The sequence below is a fragment of the Hippocampus bargibanti genome, linkage group LG17, assembly GCF_051943395.1.
Source record: "Hippocampus bargibanti isolate YZ-2025 linkage group LG17, ASM5194339v1, whole genome shotgun sequence".
In the NCBI taxonomy this organism is placed as follows: Eukaryota; Metazoa; Chordata; class Actinopteri; order Syngnathiformes; family Syngnathidae; genus Hippocampus; species Hippocampus bargibanti.
Window position 1 is genome coordinate 14162576 of NC_142750.1, and position 20774 is coordinate 14183349.

General features: G+C 44.8%; 1 protein-coding gene across 3 annotated transcripts in view; it reads left to right on the forward strand.

The window, feature by feature from the left end:
* Window positions 1-20774, forward strand: part of grin2ba (glutamate receptor, ionotropic, N-methyl D-aspartate 2B, genome duplicate a) — a 117530-nt gene that overhangs the window by 88312 nt on the left and 8444 nt on the right. For all 3 annotated transcript variants that reach the window (XM_089018237.1, XM_089018236.1, XM_089018238.1), the window contains 8 exons: window positions 1964-2172; window positions 2340-2511; window positions 7291-7444; window positions 7602-7727; window positions 9878-10107; window positions 10194-10354; window positions 11595-11782; window positions 18109-18347. In XM_089018237.1, coding sequence (XP_088874363.1) covers window positions 1964-2172; window positions 2340-2511; window positions 7291-7444; window positions 7602-7727; window positions 9878-10107; window positions 10194-10354; window positions 11595-11782; window positions 18109-18347 — 1479 coding nt within the window. The remainder of the gene's footprint in view (window positions 1-1963; window positions 2173-2339; window positions 2512-7290; window positions 7445-7601; window positions 7728-9877; window positions 10108-10193; window positions 10355-11594; window positions 11783-18108; window positions 18348-20774) is intronic.

Below are 20774 nucleotides of genomic sequence, written 5' to 3' on the forward strand. Positions count from 1 at the left end.
GAGTGTCATTGTTGGATAGCTCTGGGGCCATTGTGGTGTTTCGCAGAGCGCCAATGCGTATGTGGAACTGTCGCGGCTTGGAATTGAAGCCGATTTACACGGGACAGGAGATGTGAGACCATCTGTTTTCATCAATGGATGCTGCAGCTTCGTGTTTGCTTTCAACATTTAGCTTGTAGCAGACGTGCACGTTCCACCATGACCTCGCTGATCCACTGGTGAAAAGGATTCTTTGATCCTCTCCTCTTTCATCCAGAACTGCTTCATATGACAAAGAGGGTGCAGACAGTGCCTAAGATTGAACGTCTGTCTGTTTCTTTGTGTTGTCATATTATTTGTTCTTTTGTTTTTTATTCTTTTGATTTCAAGATGGCGCCGCGAGAGTGGCTGCCTTTACAGCGGCTCTTGGATTTTGTATTTCTATTTCTTCTTTTACTTCCCTCTTTCTCTCATCACTATGCTACCGTGAAATGTAACATTTCTGCACTGCTAAAGGCTAATCTAAATGATCACAGTTGGGTCATGTAAAGCAAACGCTTAGCAATGATGGCAAATTGTGTAGTTTTTTTGTGATGGGGATGCAAAGATGTGATTCCTTCATCATGACATTTTCAGTTTGGAAGCACTTTTACAGCCCAAAGCTTGACAGGCTGATTGGATCTGATCAGATTGGTGAAGGTGCCTTTGCGCCACACCGCACCCCCCCCCCCATCGCGGTGCTTAGCAATGTGTTCTTGACAAAGCAGCAAATGATCACAAAGAGACCACCGCCATTGTGTGTGTTTGATTGATCATATTTCCGCTCCATTTTGTTCACCGGGGCACCCCCCCTCCTCCTCCCCCTCTCTCATAGCCGACATCCGTGACTATTCCTCTTGTGTCCTCTTGTGTCCTCTTTGGATTTCTCCGTCCGTCTCTTTAGCCATCCAATCTATATTCCGTCCTCTGATCGGAGATCAAGGTGAACGTCTCCCCTTCTGTCCCCCACCCTCCCCCTCCTCTTCTTCACTCATGTTTAATTCTCAGCTTGACTTGCTGCTGAACTGCTCGCGTGGATCCTAATGACTTCCGGCTCTGACACGCGTCCTTTTGAAGGAGTGTGAAGACTCCTGAGTGTTCGGATGTCACCATCTCCGTCTTTGTCCAGATGGCACCGTGTGTTACATGTTCATTGAAGAGCCCCCCCCCCCCCCCAAGTGGGCCGAGTGCAGGCAGCCCTGCCAAGTGGGTGTAAGCGTCGAGATTTGGGAAAATGTAATGACTCTGCCGACTGAAAAAAAAAAAAAAACAGCTGAGAACTCCAGGTGTACAACTGGAACACCCCCCCGCCCTCCCCAACGGGGCATGTGACTCTTTCTTTCAATTGCCGTCTTCTTTCTCATTGAATGTATTACTTTTGACTGTCTCCTCACCCCCGCCTAAATTCTCATTTCTTAGTTTCAGTCTTGTCCTTCGCAGTTTGCCCTTTCGTTCATTCTCAGATCCGGGCCTTTTTTTCACTCTCGCCTCTCTTTTTGTTTGTATCGTTGTGTGCTATGAAAAACAAGAAGTCACAATGCCACCATTAGATGTGCATCGTACGCAGTATTTAGCAACGGTACTTAAGTAGACGGTATTTAAGTCGAACATCACCACAGCCCTCCACCAAGGCAGACTCACAATGAAAAAGTAACATCGCCGATTGCCTTCTTATTGTTTGTTCGCGATGGGCGGTTATGATTGATTGCGATGATTATACCAAGGCGTGGGCAATAAATCCACACTTTCCTTTGAGTCCTTCCTTGGCCCGTACAGCACCCATCTACCCTTTTGTCCGGCTGTAATCTCACTCATGCAGTCAGTCCGGTAGTTATTTTATTTACCAAGTTAGAGCCGCAAAGATTTTGCATTGTGGTAATTTTTTACTGAACCTGAAGCTATCGTTTCAAAGCCATTTGGTGACCTTTGGTTTTAATGTCTCAAGGTGGGCAAATGGGAAAACGGCTCGCTGTCCATGAAGTACCACGTTTGGCCTCGCTATGAACTCTACGGCGGAATTGCAACCAGGGAGGATGACCATCTGTCCATCGTCACACTGGAAGAGGCACCTTTTGTCATTGTAGAAGACGTGGACCCGCTGAGTGGCACTTGCATGAGGAACACCGTGCCCTGCCGCAAACAGATCAAAACATTGTGAGACCCAGCAGTCATTATTTATTTATAAGAAAGCCACACACACACATAAACAGAAATTGTAATTGTTTTGGATTAAACGCACTTCAGTAACGCCAAAATTGGCCTGAAGCCACGTGTCTTTTTTCCCCATTGACAAAAAGAGCTCATGGCATGTTTCAACGCAGGAATCAGACGAAGGAATCTGGAATCTACATCAAGCGCTGCTGCAAGGGCTTCTGTATCGACATCCTGAAGAAGATCGCCAAGTCGGTGAAGTTTACGTACGACTTGTATCTGGTGACGAACGGCAAACACGGCAAGAAGATCAACGGGACTTGGAATGGCATGGTGGGAGAGGTAAGGGGTGGGGGGGGGGGGGGACTTTTTCCACCCTTTAACCATGACTTTCTTTGGTTCAATTTAAGAGCCTTGACCTCAACCCCTACTTCATCCTAATCACCTTTAGCAAGGACCTCTCTCAGAACCGTCGAGATCCGAGAGGACGTAAAATGCCCTTCCTGCTCACATACACATCACAATTGAATTTATGTGTGGGTGAAGGTAAAAATAAAGAAATAAATACATTGACTAAATCATTAATACATTAATTTATTAATACAATAATATGTTAACAAATAAATACATCTACTAAGAAGTAAATACATATTTAAATAAATATATGAATACATTAATTCATCAATACATGAAAATAAATACATGCATACGTAAATACATACATTTATTGATAGATGAATACAATAACATATTAATAGATCAATACATAAATACAGATATAAATCAATATGTATTGTATTGTAGATACATGTATCCAGAGATGAATACATAGATAAATATAGAAATAAATACATAAATAAACTAACAACTAAATAACTAAATAAATAACACCGGAGCCGTTCGTTTGGTCACGAAGGAAAAGGTAAAAGTAAGTAAGTAGGATTTATTTATATAGCACATTTCAGAGAGTTTAAACAGTCATAATAAAAACAATACACAAAAAAGCATGAAAAGTACTCAAAATAACTCTCAACGATAAAACATAAACGATACGATATAACATAACATAAAACATAAACGATAAAATAGCTTTCAATGTACACGTGCGCGAGAATGTATGGGAAATGTCAAATAACACGTTTGTTAGCCTCGAATGCTAAGCTACGAGGCTACAGGCGGAGCTCACTGTCAGGGAAGCAGCAGCGGCACGCAAGCGGATCAATAGCGGCTCAAAGGTCAGAGGTGGAGGACACGGTTGAGAACTCGAGCCTGCGTAAGCTTCACCGGTCACGGGCGCCATGACGACGTGTCGACCCCTCCAACCCACGCCGGCATTTCAATTGGCATTGAACACACCCATTTCATCTATTATATACAGCCATTGAAGTTACCCCGCCGCGGCCAACTAGTGTCTTTAGTGCGCGGCGAGCTATAAGTGCAGTCACCTGTAATAAATGCTGCCGCTCTTGCTAAAAGTGCCTTAATGCGCTGTCGTCTTCTTACGCCCCCATCCCCCCACCGCACGCAGGAATGATTATTAGCAGCGGGTTGGCCAGCGGCTATTTGTCAAACTCTATTTCGCTGTTCCCAATGTCTCTCACATACACACAAAAACGAGAGCATCAAGGCAGGAGTGCTAACGTGTACACAAGCTGATGATTGCACAAATGTCAGTTGTGTTGTCCCCTCGCACTCTCTTTCTGAATTCCTCTCACACAAACACGAATACTAGCTGTTGCTAATCCCCCCCTCCCTATATTCTCCACTGTCTGACAGAGACTAGCCACGACCTTCTCCAGTTGGAAAGCAGCCAAAAAAAGATGAAATATTGATTTCTAACTCTTAGACGGAAATCTGGACCGATGCTTAGACACATGCCTACACACACACACACGCACACGCACACACACACACACAAAAACACACGCACACACACCTTCCCGTTTGACCGTTTTTGTGAGGTCCGAGTATCTCCAGATAAGGAGTGAGGACCACCCTTTCTCATAGGTTTAGAGAAGAACTGTCGGTACATTTGAACACTAGATGTACACACACACACACACACACACACACACACACACACACACACACACACACACACACACACACACACACACACACACACACACACACACACACACAGGGCGCATACACTTTCCCAGATAACTTTTACACAATTTGTGTGCCAGCTTCAAAATTTGGAGAGGTGAATTGGAATGGGGCCGTGTGAATAATTGCTTCTTCATCTTGTTGCATTTGTTGACCGTTGCGCAAGATGACATTGCCATTCATACTCTTCTTGGAAAAGCTTCCTGGCAATCATAGGCTGGTCGAAGCCTTTCAAGAAGATACACAAATACACACGCGCACATACCAGCTGCGACGCTTGCAAAAACTCCGATCCGTGCTGGCTCATTGTCAATAACACCCACACGGGTCACTTTCATAACACGTCGTGGGAGGAAACCGGAAGGAGCAAATGAAGAGCGAGAGGAAGCGAGTACACGGCCGCACGGGTTTCTTCTCTCTCCCCTGGGCCGAAACTCGCACATTAGGCGCTCTTCACCGCTGACGACGAAGCACGCTTGTGGACAACACACGGAGCAGATGAGCGGCCGCGAGGGTCCTCTTTGCGGCCTCTTCATGACGCACGCGTGCGCGCACTTTATTAACGCCACCGTCTCAAGCCACTTTGGCACAAATTGCCCACTAAATAGACTCAATGACTGTAGCGGCGTACTGAGATTGTTGGGGGGGGGCGTAGAAGTAGGACATAAATGGGCATGTCTATTTGGAGAAGCCACAACCTTACGTCATAACCTACTTTCTTCTCCCCAAATTTATTCGGGAATTGAAAATATGACGTGGTTTTGGCTTTTCTTGCGGGATGGTGCCTATGAAGTGCTGGTCAGACCTCTGGCAATGTTTTTTTCCTCCCACGAGGGGGCATCATTTGCTTCTTGTATAGCCACCCCCACTTACACCTCATATTTCTCCACACCCATAGGTGATGAAAGTAGAGAATGTATGGTTTCTTTCACTGCATTGAATGTTTATATAGTCCTACCACTCAATATTCTGCGGGTCCTGCAATTTGAGTGAAGATGATAAAAACCCTGGCACTGGAGTGGACACAGGGTGGCCCAGTAGTCGAGTGGTTAGCACGCCGACTTCAAAGTGCAGCAGTCGTGAGTTCAAGCCCCGGTCCGGCCTTCCTGTGTGGAGTTTGCGTGTTCTCCCCGGGTCCGCGTTGGTTTTCTCCGGGTCCTCCGGTTTCCTCCCACATTCCAAAAACACGCATGACAGGCTGATTGAACACACCAAATTGTGACCACCAGGTGTGAGTGTGAGAGTGACTGTTGTTTGTCTTTGCGTGCCCTGCGATGGGCTGGCAACCAATTCAGGGTGTCCCCCGCCGAGTGCCCGGAGACGGCTGGGATAGGCCCCAGTACCCCCCGCGACTCTAAAGAGGAATAAGTGCAGTGACGTGCGGTCAGGGGAGGCAGGTGAGGCTGTGCCTCACCTGTCGTCATGAGAATATCAAATGACAAAATAAATTAAACAGTTATATTTATTTAGTGATTTGTACATTAACGTTCTTTTCCATTTAACTTCACCATTTTTGGATTTTTTTTCAAAATCGCTGAATTTTCACATTTACTGTTCAAATACTAAGTAGAGACGAGCGGTGAGGCAGCAGCCGGCTGAGCCTCACGATGGATTGCGCAATCACTTTGCTAACTGCGCCGGCTTGTTCTGCAGTGAGACATCATTGCTGTCCATCTGCATATCACTATTAAAGTGTTCAAAAGCTTTTAGTATATGAACTAAATTTCGACAGTTTAGCTGGTGTATAGAATGTACAGTCACTGTACATTATAAACACTGTACTACAGTGTTTATTGTATTTTATTTTAATCAAAACTGTGCATAGGTGAGGCACACAGTTCTCCTGCCTCATGACAGGCAGGGGGCGCTTGTGATTCCAGAGATTCTTCTTGCGACTCCTCGGCTGCAGAATAATAGAATTAGTGACAGCAAGCTACAGTAAACAGTTAGCAAGCTAAGTGCAACCATCCAGTCATTTTTTCGTGTTCCTTGGCCTTATTTTCAGAATGGAGGATTACATATCTCAATTGAAAGAATTTTCTCAACTGGACTTTCAATCGAAGCAGGAGATAATAATTAAGAGAAGACCAACACCGGATTGTATAGCTCACAAACGGCGAGGGATGAATGTAAATCTCCTGGACAGCTTCTCAGCTTTTTGGCCAAGAAGGATCTCATTGAAATTATTCCTGAAGCGACAAAGTTGCTCCAGCTCACTGTTCCAGCTACTTACTACAGCATCAGTGAAGCGGTCATTCTTAGCACTGAAAAGACTGAAAACATACAGTGGGAACAGGACTGATCAAGGACGACTTTCTTCACTGGCAGTGATCTCCATTGAGACAGACAGACTTGGACTTCATTTATAAGTAAAGGTAACACGATAATAACGTTTTTTAATTCATTTTTTCTATGCTACAGTTTGTATACAGTATATAAAGAATGCTGACATGACATTTTAACTGTTGCCAATCAAATGGTGACTAAGCTTAGTAAGCTACTCTGTGGAGTTCATGTTTGTAAATCTGACTGTGATGACGTCAGTGCCTCACCAGCCATCAACCTCACCGCACGTCACTGAATAAGCGGTACTGATAATGGATGAACAAAAATGAACATTTTTGCACATGTCTGGCAGTGAAGTAGTTAATTACATCCGCATTCTAGATTCAGCGTTAACAACTTGACGCTCTACAGCCTGATAAGAGCTAAGAGCTAAGAGATAAGAGCGGTCAAAATTATTTTTACCGTGACATCTTGACGAATCAGCCGCAGTGTAGTTCTTCAAATCGTCAGTTGGACCCACATTTTGGTCCTTTTTTTTTCTTCATTTTTGTCCACTATAATTTTCTCATCATAAAAAAAAAGATCCGCTAAATCTGTCCCAGCACCACTGATTTGGTGATGGGCCGAACCCCGAAAGACAATTTTCTTTCTTTACGATTATTTGTGATGCTCTCTTTTGTCGGGCAAGGGAGAATGGATGCCGACCGTGTTGGCCTTGTCGTCCAGGTGGTGTTGAAAAACGCCCACATGGCTGTCGGTTCCTTGACCATCAACGAGGAAAGGTCAGAGGTCATCGACTTCTCCGTCCCGTTCATCGAGACGGGCATCAGCGTGATGGTCTCCCGTAGCAACGGAACCGTTTCACCGTCTGCCTTTTTAGGTGAGCAACTGGGACGGGGGTTGTTTTCTTGCACTTTTTGCCTTCTTCTTATCACTGTCGGTGCGGTCCGTGCCTCCTCCCTCAACCCCGTCCTGGCACTCGTCCCCCCCCTACCTTCCTCCCTGCCTCTCGCTCTTTTTGCCGGCTTGCTCTCCAGAGCCCTTCAGCGCGGATGTGTGGGTGATGATGTTCGTGATGCTGTTGCTGGTGTCAGCATTTGCCGTGTTCATTTTTGAGTACTTGAGCCCCGTGGGCTACAACCGCTGTCTGGCTGACGGCAGAGGTGAGTGTGCGCCACTCGAAGCAACAAACATGCTGGTTTGGATCACACGGAGATACTGTACGAGGTGGTGTAAAAAATGGTGGGGGGGGTTGGCGATGAAGGGGGGAGGGGTTACGGCTGAATTTGTTTGGCACTTTTCGGTTAGCATCATCATCCAATGGTCTCTCATTATAGTATGCGAAGAACCCCCTCCACACACACATACACGTGTTGCATTTGCGAGTTTATTTGCATACATATCCATACATGCAATTTCATCTGTGCTGTATGTCATGCATATGAGCATATTTGACAATAAAGCTGACTTTGACTTTACTGCCCAAAATCAAGATGACACTGGCAGCAACCATTCCAACATGGGCACAAGTGTCAAAGTCAAGGCCCCGGGACCAGATGTGGCCCGCCACATCATCTTATTCGGCCTGCGTAAACAGATCAAGCATGTCAAGTTCTATATTGCTTGCGAAAGTCCAAACCAAAATTTCAAATTGTTGCATGTAAAGCATAATAACAGTCACTATTCTTGACTTCAGAATTGAAAACTAGTTATTCATCAATTAGTTGTGGGCTAACAAATACATAACGGCCATTGCGAGGAAACCGTAAGTACAATGTGGCCCGGGGCAAAAAACGACTTTGACACCGTTGCTGTAAGGAGACACTCGTCAAGGCTGGTGAACCTCCCTTATTTTATTTATTTATTTCATTATGTTTAATCTTCTTCTTGCACTCAGCAAATTTGGACACATGACGAATGCAAATCAAAATTTGGGCACACATTAATTTGCCACAGAATTATTGAGTGTCAATGGTAGAAGATTGCATCGTCACCTCTCCGTGTATTGAACAGACTCTCTCACAAACTTTACAAAGGAGAACATTTGGCGCATGAAGCCCTGCTTGTCCCTGTACAAAGAATCCCTATCACAATTAAAACCCACATAATACTGTCTGTCATGCCCCCCCTCCCCTCATTCTCTCGCTCACATTCACACTTACCCACACAGACATCGCAATCCAAGTGCTACATCACCTCATAATGAGTAGACAGAGACAGTCTGCTCTCAGTTCATGAGTCAGAACTAATTAGTTTTTCTTTCTCCGGTACGCCACAATTCGTGATCATAATCTCAGTACATTGTTAGTGTGTCAAATAAAATGCGCGTGACTTAATCAATGCCCCATGACTATTGCAGTCGTAGGTACATTAGGGAACTGTACCTGGTTTTCAATGGTGACAAGATTATTCTTAACTTGGATACGTCTAGATGAGGGGTGTGTTTTTGGCTCGATGAATGGGTCACATGTTGCGGCTTTTAGCTGGAAATAAATAAAAGCAATGGGTAAAAGAATATTTTGAACATAAGGCAATATATATGGGACCCCCCCCCCCCCCCCTCCGTTTAGAATCATGCCTAATTGACAGTAATTTTGGGGTTGGATTGGATGAGCCTTCATTAATCTCGCAGTGGAGAAATTTACATTTCACAGCAGCAAAGCGAGGAAAGGAAGTAGTAGAAAACCAAAATACAGGAGCTGCTGTAAAGGCAGCCACTCTCGATGCGCCATCTTGAAGTCAAACCCAATAACAACAACAACAAAAAAACAAATAATGTGACATAACACAAAAGACACAGGCATTCAATCTGAAGCACTTTCAGCACCATCTTTGTTGTATGAAGCAGTTCTAGATGAATGAGGAGAGGATCAAAGCATCCTTTTCACCAGTCGATCGTGGTGAAATGTGCGCGTCTGCTGCAAGCTAAATGTTGAAAGCAAACACAAAGCTGAAGCATCCATTGACGTAAAGAGATTGCCCATGACATGCGCAAAAAAAGCACAATTGCCCCAGAGCTGTCCAGCGATGACAGTCAAATGGCACAGATATTCATCCGACTCAAAAACGGTGCTGGTATATTCGCGCTGCTGAAAAGGCGCAACCGCTCAGCAGTCTCCCCCTTGATTGTCATGGCCAAAAATGCTGAAAAACAATCCTTATCCGTTCCATACAACGCCCAACAACTCAAAGTGAAGGGCGCCATCATCATCACCTTAATTATCTTTTTAATTGTACAGCGGCCTTGAACGCATCATAATATTAGAACCTGATCTCTGGTGTTGCCGTATCACGCCCCCTGTCTCCTCCTCAGAGCCACACGGTCCATCCTTCACCATCGGGAAAGCCATCTGGTTGTTGTGGGGCCTGGTTTTCAACAACTCCGTGCCTGTGCAGAACCCCAAAGGTACCACCAGTAAGATCATGGTGTCGGTGTGGGCCTTTTTCGCCGTCATCTTCCTGGCCTCCTACACTGCCAACTTGGCCGCCTTCATGATCCAGGAGGAATACGTGGACCAAGTCACGGGACTCTCGGACAAAAAGGTCAGCTGGTTGTCCGCGGCGCATCCTTGCTGCCTCGCTCCACTTCATCTCACGAAACCAGCGTTTTTCTTCTTCTGTGGTTTTAGTTCCAAAGCCCCAATGACTTCTCGCCCCCCTTCCGCTTCGGCACAGTACCTAATGGCAGTACGGAGAGGAACATAAGGAACAACTATCCCGAGATGCACTCCTACATGACCAAGTTCCACCAGAGAAATGTCAACGAGGCTCTTCAGAGCCTCAAAGCCGGGTGAGGATGAAGACAAAATGACACAATCACCCACAAGCTCTTTTCACTGTATTTTTTTCTCTTTTTTCACACCGCCATTCAACGTGAGATTTGAACCGCATTGTTGTTGAACCGCTTGCTAGTTCAATATTTTCAGTATCATTTTAATTTTAACTTCCCGAGAGGCGCTCTTAACTCATTCATTGCCATTCATGAATTTATTCGGGAATTGAAAATCGACGTGAAGCATCATTCCCGAATTTATTTGAGTTTTTCATTTTCTTGTTTGGGTGCCGATAAAGCTCTGGCCATGGCCTCTGGTGATGTTTTTCCCTTCCACACGGGAGCAGCATTTCCCCTTTTCCCACGTTAGCCCTTGTTCCAGCTTCAGCTGTTGTTGAAACGCTAGAAACCAATATGTATGTATTGCATTGTACGTATTTTGGACAGCCACCCTCATTTCAAGCTCATATAACTCCAGACCCATATAATTTAGCAATTAACACTTTTTTTCTAATGAAAGAAGAGAGTCGAAGGCAGGGGTGTCAAAGTCATTTTTTGCCGTGGGCCACATTCTTGTTACGCTTTCCTTTCGAGGGCCGTTGTGAATTTGGGAAAGACATTCGAACGTTGAATTCCCTCCACATTTTACATATCGAGCGCACAACAAATTAATGAAGAGCTCGTCTTCTAATTTGAAGTAAAAAATAATGACTGTTATTGTGGTTTACATGGGACAATTTGAAATTTTTGTTCAGACTTTAGCAAGCATCTTGACATGTTGATTTGCTTTCGCAGGCCGAATAAAATGATGTGGCGGACTAGATTTGGCCCCCGGGCCTTGACTTTGACACCTGTGGTCTAAGGTTGAATATTTATGTAGTCCTAAAACTCAATATTCTGTGGGTCCTGGAATTCGAGCAACAATGACAAAAACGCTGGCACTGGAGTGGCACGTCTGGCAGTGAATGAGTTAATGATCTCATACCACATGTTGTTGCAATTTTCCACACGAACCGGCTGATGCATGGAAGCATATCGTCGATAAAATCCCCCTCCCCCGCCTCCGCTTTTTCATCACGGAGGGGGCTATTCACCACACCGTGTGCCACGGCGAATCTTATCCAAGTCGATTACACTTATCGCCAGATTAGTGCTATTTAGCAGGTTAATTGGAACGTCGTAGCTGTGAGGTCTCGCTCCCGAGTGCTAAATTAAGTGTAACCCCCCCCCCCCCCCTTTTCTCCGTCTTTTTCATTAGCAAACTTGACGCTTTCATTTATGACGCGGCCGTGCTGAATTACATGGCCGGCCGGGACGAGGGTTGCAAGTTGGTGACCATCGGCAGCGGCTACATCTTTGCCACCACCGGCTATGGCATCGCCATCCAAAAGGAGTCGCTTTGGAAGAGACACGTGGACCTGGCCATCCTGCAGCTCTTTGGGGACGGTGAGGCGTAGCGCTCGTCCGCTGTCCATGAATTTCCGAGCAAGGACAATCGCCCGACTCGATAAGTGAAGGCAGTGGCGGCGGCGGCGGCGGCTTGTTCGCAACGAGGTTCAGTTCTCAGAACGATTTCTTGAGAGATCCGCTCGCATTCAAGTTTCAAGCGTGATCATCACTGCAGGTCTCTTTCCCCGTCAGGAAGGATTCCGCCAGTGCCTTGAGGGAAATTAAACTTTCCAACACCTTGGAATGACTGCAAGCTGATACTTTCTAAATGTTTCAAAAGCAAGATAGCGCGAGCTCGTCGCGATCGGAGCAATGGCATCGAGCATCAAACGTCTGCTTTGAATATATTGCATCCCCACGGTACAACTCAGGGGTTACGTTGGATTTATTTATAGTCGCCTCGCCGCCACTGTCTCATTGTTTTTGCGTGTGCAGAAAACGCAGGCCGCGGTATTATTTGGATTTTTTTTTCCTATCTTTGAGTAACTACAGTGGCACCTTGGCTTACGAAGCCCTTGGCTTCCAAACTTTTCGGTTTACAAATGTTATATTGATGAAAATGTTACCTTGGCATACAAACTATTTTTCGGGATACACACAGAGCTGCCACAATGAGTGATGTGTCGTTCGCGAACGAGCCCGTTCTCCTAACAAGAAAATGGAGGCCAATGTTTTTCAGCAGAGTGTAGACTGGAAGGTTAACATATCCCATCAATCAGGCACAAATAACTCGCTGTCACGTCCGCTCGAGGAGTGGTGACAGGACTCGAGGTAGTAAGGGTTGGATCCGAAATACACGGTGGAGACAGTAACTTCAAACAGTGTCTTTACTGAGACACATAAAGTAATACAGGAAATCAGGCAATTGGATTGGATTGGATTGGATTTGCCTTTATTAGTCTCGCAGTGGAGAAATGTAGGAGAACAGAGTAACAGACCTGCGTGCGGCTGGGTGACAGGGAACTTCGGAGAATACACCGGCGCAGACCGAACGGTAAGGGTGGCTTTTATAGCCAGAAGGCACAATTAAGGAAATGAGGAACAGGTGAGTGAGTCCGGAGAGCAGGGAGGGGAGGGGCCCGCTCCTGGCGCTGACGAGGATGTGACACTCGCACAAGTCATCTGTACACTTGATGCAAAAAGCTATCCACCTAGCTAAACAGAACACAATTGATGAAGAACTAGATACAATTATCACAGAGAGAGCACCTACAAGGAATCATTCCTCAAGATGGTGAAAGAAGCCTATGTTCCTCATCAAGTGTGTGTGTGTGTGTGTGTGTGTGTGTGTGTGTGTGTGTGTGTGTGTGTGTGTGTGTGTGTGTGTGTGCGTGCGCGCGCGTGCGTGCGTGCGTGCGTGCGTGCGTGTGTGTGTGTGTGTCGGTTAAAGCCATGTGAAACCGGACACTCCATTCCATCAAGCCATTAACGACCATCACAAGGGTAACTAAAATGACTTTGTTGTAAGGTACAGTTTATTTCTTTAATCATAATACTATAGCACATATATTATACATAAAATAAGGTATATATTGTGTAGTTTTAAGGCTTAGAAAATTAGAAAGAAGAAAATTGTGTTTTATGGGGACCTGGGAACGGATTATTCTCATTTTAATGGTTTCCTATGGGAAATTAATTTTGGGGATACACACTTTTCGCCTTACGCACTCTGTCTGGAACCAATTAAGTTGGTAAGCCAAGCTCCCACTGTATTATATTCAAAACTGAGGTTGCTCATTTGGTTATGCAGTGCCTTAATCCTCTGCGTGTTTGTGATCACGCTTCACTAAGTCATGGTTGGTTTCTGGGGAACCAATGTCAAATCTATTTGCTGGAAAGACTCAACTATTGGTAGTATTACATCTGTTTAAGCTCTCAGCCATACAGGAGTGGTCCATTAATGAAATGGTTTCTTCAGCCGTCATCTGAACTTCTTTGAAGGTGTCGGACGTTTCGCTTCTTATTCAAGAGGTCTGGCACCGCCACCTCTGTGTGTATAGATAGGGTCAGAGCTACCAGCAAATTTTAGTTCGCTGACGAAGCCTCTTGGATGAGAAGTGAAACGTTCGACACCTTCAGAGAAGTACAGATGACGGCTGAAGGAACCTTTTCATCAAACTATTGGCATTGTTAAAAACACGAAAACGCTTTCCAAAGCGTCAACTACAAGAGACATTTTTAATTAAATAATTTTTTGAAAATAATCTTGCGCAAAAATAGACTGAGAAATTTTGACAAAAATCCACAGGACGCCATATGCTCTTATAAAGATTGTATTCATCTATCTACCTATTTACATATATATCCTTGGACCATGATGTTTGCAGATGGCATTGTGATCGGTAGCGAGAGCAGGGAACAGGTGGAGGAGGAGAAACTAGAGAGGTGGAGGTGTGCCCTGGAAAGGAGAGGAATGAAGATCAGTCGCAAAAACACGGAATATATGTGTGTGACTGAGAGGGATCCAAGTACTACAAGAGTGATGCTACAGGGAGAAGAGATAAAGAAGGTGGACGATTTTAAGTACTTGGGGTCTACTGTCCAGTGCAATGGAGAGTGTGGAAAAGAGGTGAAGAGGCGTGTCCAGGCAGGCTGGAGAAAAATGTCAGGTGTGATGTGTGATAGAAGGCTTTCAGCTAGGATGAAAGGGAAAGTGTATAAAACCGTGGTGAGACCAGCCGTGATGTTTGGACTGGAGACAGTGCCACTGAAGAAAAGACAGGAAGCAGAGCTGGAGGTAGCAGAGCTTTTCTTTGGGAGTGACCAGGTTGGATAGGATCAGGAACGAGTCCTAAGAGGAAAACCCAAGAGGAGGTTTATGGATGTTTTCAAAGAGGACATGAAGGTAGCTGGTGTGAGAGAAGAGGATGCACAAAACTGGGTCAGATGGAGGACACTGATTCGCTCTGGCGACCCCTGAAGGGAAAAGCCGAAAGGAAAAAAGAAGAGCTACCTATCTACCTACCTATCCGTCTGTCTATCTGTCTGTCGATCTGTCTGTCTGTCTGTCTGTCTGCTTGCTTGTTTATTTCTCAAGAGTTATCAAAAAAACTCGGCAAGTCAGACCAACTGCTAGTAATCAAACACGGAGCCCACATCACATGACAGTCATATAGACCGAGCGCAGCTAGCCGAGGCATACGCAGAGTGAGCGAACCGTAACTCGGCATTCAAAATGAGTTATAAAATCCACAGTCCAGGTGACTTTTCCCCCTTGAAAATATGCTCTTGTAATGGTGTCGCATATTCGTCTAAATTCCCGAAAACTATCCATCATGTTCATGCCGGTTCGCGAACCGTAGACCTTCCGGGGCCGCCTTTCGTGCGTGCGTCCCAGTTAGTGTTGCCAGCATAGCTCCTGGTGTATTTCGACCCATCGTGCGTAAGAGTTTCCATGTGTGTGTGTGCGTGTGTGTGTGTGTGCGTGTGCGCGTGTGCGTGTGTGTGTGTGTGTGTGTGTGTGTGTGTGTGTGTGTGTGTGTGTGGTGTGTGTGTGTGTGTGTGTGTGTGTGTGTGTGTGTGTGTGTGTGTGTGTGTGAAAATGGGTCATCATGAGTGTCTCATGAGAAGCTATGACGGGAGTTTTTTTTTTTTTTATCACCCAAAAAAGAAGAGCGACAGAATGACTCAGTGACATTTTTTCTGGGTCTGACAATTTTTTTCCACTCATCCAGCTTCTTTTTTTTACATGTTTTACATGTTGTCCTTCAAAAAGCGAGTCAAAAACATTTCAGGGAAGTCTTCCCACTGCTCTGGATTTCAATGTGACATTGGCCTGCCTCACTCCGCTCGCTTCCACTCCTCTTGGCCTAGAAAAATGATCCGATTCACGTGGAGAGCCCGCTCATCTGAAATCGTGGTTGAAAGGTTATACCGTTTGACGCAGGCTTAATTAGGATTCAGTGGCAGGCCGAGCATGTCACTCCTCGGCCTTCAGTAGTGCTACATCTGAATCACTCCACAGCTATGAGTGCGGTGTGACTTACTGCACGTCCACTAGAGCAGGGGGTCACCAACCCCCGGGCCGCGGACCGGTACCGGTCCGTGCGTCATTTGGTCATTACCGGGCCGTGCAGAAGGAATAAATAATTTACATAAATTCTGTTTTATTTATTATCTGAATCTGAACGATGTTGTATTTTGAAAAATGAAAAGTCACCGCTTCCAGCGCATTTCCGTGACGAGGAATGGGTCGCAATGCTCGCTGACTTGTGCGACATATTCCACCTGCTCAATGAACATAATCTGTCACTTCAGGGGAAATGACAACTGTCTTCAAGTTGGCTGATAAAGTAGCTGCATTTAAAGCCAAACTGGATTTGTGGGGACGGCACGTGAATAGCGGTCGGTGTATTTGACATGTTTCAAACATTGGTGGGGTTTTTGGAAAAGACTGAGGCCGAGCCTTCATTGACGAACTGCCAAGGAATGGATCCGCAACCCATTTGTCAACAAAGCGGGTGAATCCAGCATGCCTGTGCAAGAGGAGGAACAACTGCTGGAGGTAGCAAATGATGGCGGACTTCAAAGTATGTTTGGGACAACAACTCTGCCGGTGTTTTGGATTTAAGAGATGGCAGAATTCCCCCGAGATCGCCACGACAGCGCTGAAAACCCTGTTGCAGTTTGCGACATCTTATTTGTGTGAAGCGGGGTTTTCTGCAGTGACAGCAACCAAAACAAAACTACGGAGTAGACTGGACATAAGCAAGACACTTCGGGTGTCATTGTCTCTCATTATCTCGAGATGGGACCGTCTCGTTGCAGAGAAACAAGCTCAGGGTTCCCACCGATTCACTTGAAGTGAGTTGTGTTTTTCATGCGCTTTGCACTTGTTTTTGTGCTGTATCTTATTTTGAAGGCATGTTTAAACATTACCATGGTGACCATAGAGCGTTAAGGGGCAGAGACGATGTTACATATGTTGTTGTTGGCGCGATGTTACCAGGACTCTGCTAATAAAGTTGTATAAAAATACACAATGAATGGATTCACGTTTATTATTACATTTAAAAGAAATAAAAAAAAAAACAGTTTCCATGCCTGTCGTATCATTTTATTTTGTTGTATTTATCTGCCGGTCCGTGAAAATATTGTCTGACATTAAACCGGTCCGTGGCGCAAAAAAGGTTGGGGACCCCTGCACTAGAGCATGTCGTTGGCCAGGAAATAACTTGTGACTTGAAGAAATTTAAGAAATATTGTCATTAAACTGTTTGAATTTTTACTATAAATGTGTGGATTCATGATAACCTCATAAAATTGCAATATTAATTGCTATTTTTGCTAGCTTCCGAGCTGTCCAACCTCTTAATGATGTCCGTCTATTCTTGAAAATGGTTTCAACACTATATCTGCAACCAAATCCATTTCTTCTCCCCCTTTAGCCATTGCGGGTTGCCTAAACCCCAATTAAATCAACACAAAAATGTAGTATCTGCTTATGCGGCTCGCTACAGATACAGTGTGCTAGCTCTGGCCAGTATGCACTTATCACTAGCGGCTAGTGATACTATGATTGGCTGGTGACTAGCCAATCATAATTTGCAAAAACTCTGACATTGCCAGCGCCTTCGAGCAGGCCTTGGGTTGCCAACTCGAACTCTAATTGGTTAAAGCAACCGAGTCATTGACTTTGCATTTAATGCTGCGGGGCCTGCAGATGTGATTTTGAAGGTGTCCCGGTAGATTTCTGACCCTGGTAACAAATGATGGTTGAAATGTGATTGGTTGAATGCTTAAATATGAAAACACACATCCGGAAGCATGACAAGAGGGGAAAAGTAATGAAAGGAAGCTGAAAGACAATTTGGACAAAGAATTCATGGACAAAATATAATTCATATTAGACTGTGATTGAGATATTTTTAGGCCAGCAGAGAAGGCCTTGAAGGCCCTGACGGCCCACCACTGGTAGATTATTTTTATGTCGATTTGATCTCGTTTACAAAACGGAATTGGCTTTGAGAACACATTTTTAAAAATCAGAAAGCGAGTTTGAAAATTGCAAGCATCCTCTTCCGTTGCATCATTCTCTCCTTCCCTGATGTCCTGTAACAGGCATCATGCATTGCATCATATCCCTTCTGCTTGCCACTGAAAACGCACTCTCACACACACACACACACATGCACACACGCTATCGCGCAGAGTCCCTGGTGAATTGTAAAACTATTGTCCACTTGTCATCACCGTGGCCCAAAGTGACTGTTTGCTCTTGATCCAAAGCCCCACGCCCTCCTCGTCCTCCGTTCTGCTGCGCATCATTAAACCCGACCCTCCGTTTACCTCGTCCCCCATCTTCTCCGTTGTTTGACATCTAGGTGAGATGGAGGAGCTGGAGTCCTTGTGGCTAACGGGAATCTGCCACCACGAGAAGAATGAGGTGATGTCCAGCCAGCTGGACGTGGACAACATGGCGGGGGTCTTCTACATGCTGGGGGCAGCCATGGCACTCTCGCTCATCACATTCATCTGTGAACATTGGTTCTACTGGCAGCTGCGTTTCTGCTTCATGGGCGTCTGCTCGGGACGCCCTGGCTTGGTCTTTTCCGTCAGCAGGGTGAAATTCTCATTTTTTTCTTGCTTCAAAATAACTCCCATCCATCACACCGCGTTGATTCAAATCACCCTTACTTTGTTACCTTGCACCCTTACTTTTTCGCTTCAAGACCCAAATAGCGATAGCGGTCGGCACCCACAAACAAAGGTGTGACTTTGACCTTGGCATGTAAAAAAAGATCAAATAAATACAAATCACTGAACTTCATATATCGTCATTCAGTATCAGGGCATACAAATTTCATAGGCCAAGAAAATGTCATACAATGTGTACTCAATAAAAACAAAGCAATCCATCATTCCATGCACCTTCTAGAAGGAGGACAGGTAAAGGGGAATCGATCCAAGATGATTTGGGGCAAGAGACCAACAGGGCACTACTTCAGATCCTTTACATTTCTGGGTGGCTGATCTCTTGTGTTTCATCTTATGTCCAAATATTTCTTGTTTTTGTCTGGAGACAAAGACCACTTAAATGTAATATTGACAAACTAATGCCACTAAATCACTCAAAAGCCTTAGAATTGTCAAGGGTGAATGACTAGATTGCGGGAGAGCAAAGTCACCCAAGGGTGTTTGATTTGCATTCCAATTGTTTTGACACAGCTCTGGCCGAATTCAATGCATGCCTCTGAGGGTGAAGTGCTAAAACGCTCAAGACTAATTTATGGCCTTGGGCTACTTTTTAAAGGACAACACACGTCACTTTTTTGTTTCCTAACTGACACCAGAAAAACGTTTTATAGCATCTAAAATACCCAATATGATATTTTTAGTCAAATGCAAAACACCAATCAAAATGACTTCAAGTGTCCAAAATCTGCAAAGAATTTGAGCTGCGAATTGGGCATTTTCAGAAAGTCCCGCCCCCAATTTGTGTCGTCACCCCAAGACGTCTCGCATTGCTTGTGAATCAAAACAATGGCTTCAGATTCGGAGAAGCTGCTTTCTTGCTACACATCCAGTTATGAATATGATTCAAATAGTTCTGATGAGCAAAGCATACATGTTTGCAATCGATTAAAGACTTTATTTGTGCCATTTTGAGGCAACATTGGGGGAAAATCTCTCACCCCAAAAAAAGAGGCACAAAATGGCGACCTCCTGTGGCCACCTCCGTTTCCACAGGCTGATAAATTTCTTATATGGCGCTTGGACGCCTTCTTCTGGCGGCTTTTGGGTGCAACACGAGGTCCCCAGACAACACAAGTACAGCAAAATACATTGTCGTGATGGAAGGACCGCTACAAAGCGTCTTTTTTACGGTCAAGGGCGGTCCTTTAGTGACGTCACGTACGGACTCGTCACCAACTCAAAAACAAGACTTCCTGAATATTCAGCGTGAGTCTTAAAACGTAAAATCTAGCTATATGTGGTGAAATCTTTGTAAAATACGCTCAGTAGAAGTCATTTGAAGCCATTTTACACATTATGGACACAACTTGTCTGGAGACGTCGGTTGTCCTTTAAGGGAAAAATTGACAATTCCACTCTTGTAGTGGATAGATTGGACAGGTTCACGTTGTTAGCATAAACATTATTACCATGATCTTAAATGAGAAGAACAAAAATCAGAGTCTGCCTTATATTAGTTTTGAGTAGACGGAAAATAAAATGACATCTGTCAACATGTCAGGTGATTGTTTTCCGAAGCAGCCTGTGGTGTGGTGCTGTTCTTTTTTATGATTGCACCATTATCATTTGTATGGGCGCCTACCTAATCCGACAGCCATTATGTTGGGAGTAATATTCGCTGATTGCTCTCGTTTGGCGCAAATTACCTCCATCTTGCCGCGGTGAGGCAACATAAATGAAAGTCTCATGTCCACACATGCAGTCAGATCATTTAGTATGTAAAAATATTCATGGGGTAACTGTCATTGAGCAGTTTATTTGCATATGCATAGTGGAATCCTCGTAAAACAAACAAAAAATAACAGCTGACAGAAGGACCGGAAATGAGTTACTTATCTTTGCCTTTCGGTTTCTTCCTCGCTTCTGCTTTTCTAATTTCACAGCTTAATCGGCTAAATGTTATTGTTATTGCTGCCATTAACAATTGCCTTTGGGTGTGGAAAAATGAGTCATTTGTCACCCTTGGCGGGAGTCCCGTCTTCATGGTTGGTTCGTGTTACTTCATTTGGAGGCGCTCAATAGCATTGTTGTCCTTCAGGCTACCTGTTCCCTGAGCCTCGACCCGAACCACTGCTGCAAATTAATTACAAATATTGATTACCAGGGCCCCTAATGAATTGAAAACGATACATGTATTGGGGTTGTGAACCCTCCCCCGCCCACTCCCATATCATGTCATGTCATCCCAAATTATGATATGCTGCTCGTCGGCGCTTTGTATGCAATTGCACACCGAAAGCAACTAGTTATTTGTTGATTTCCTGTCACTCTGTACCCGCTTAATCACTTATTG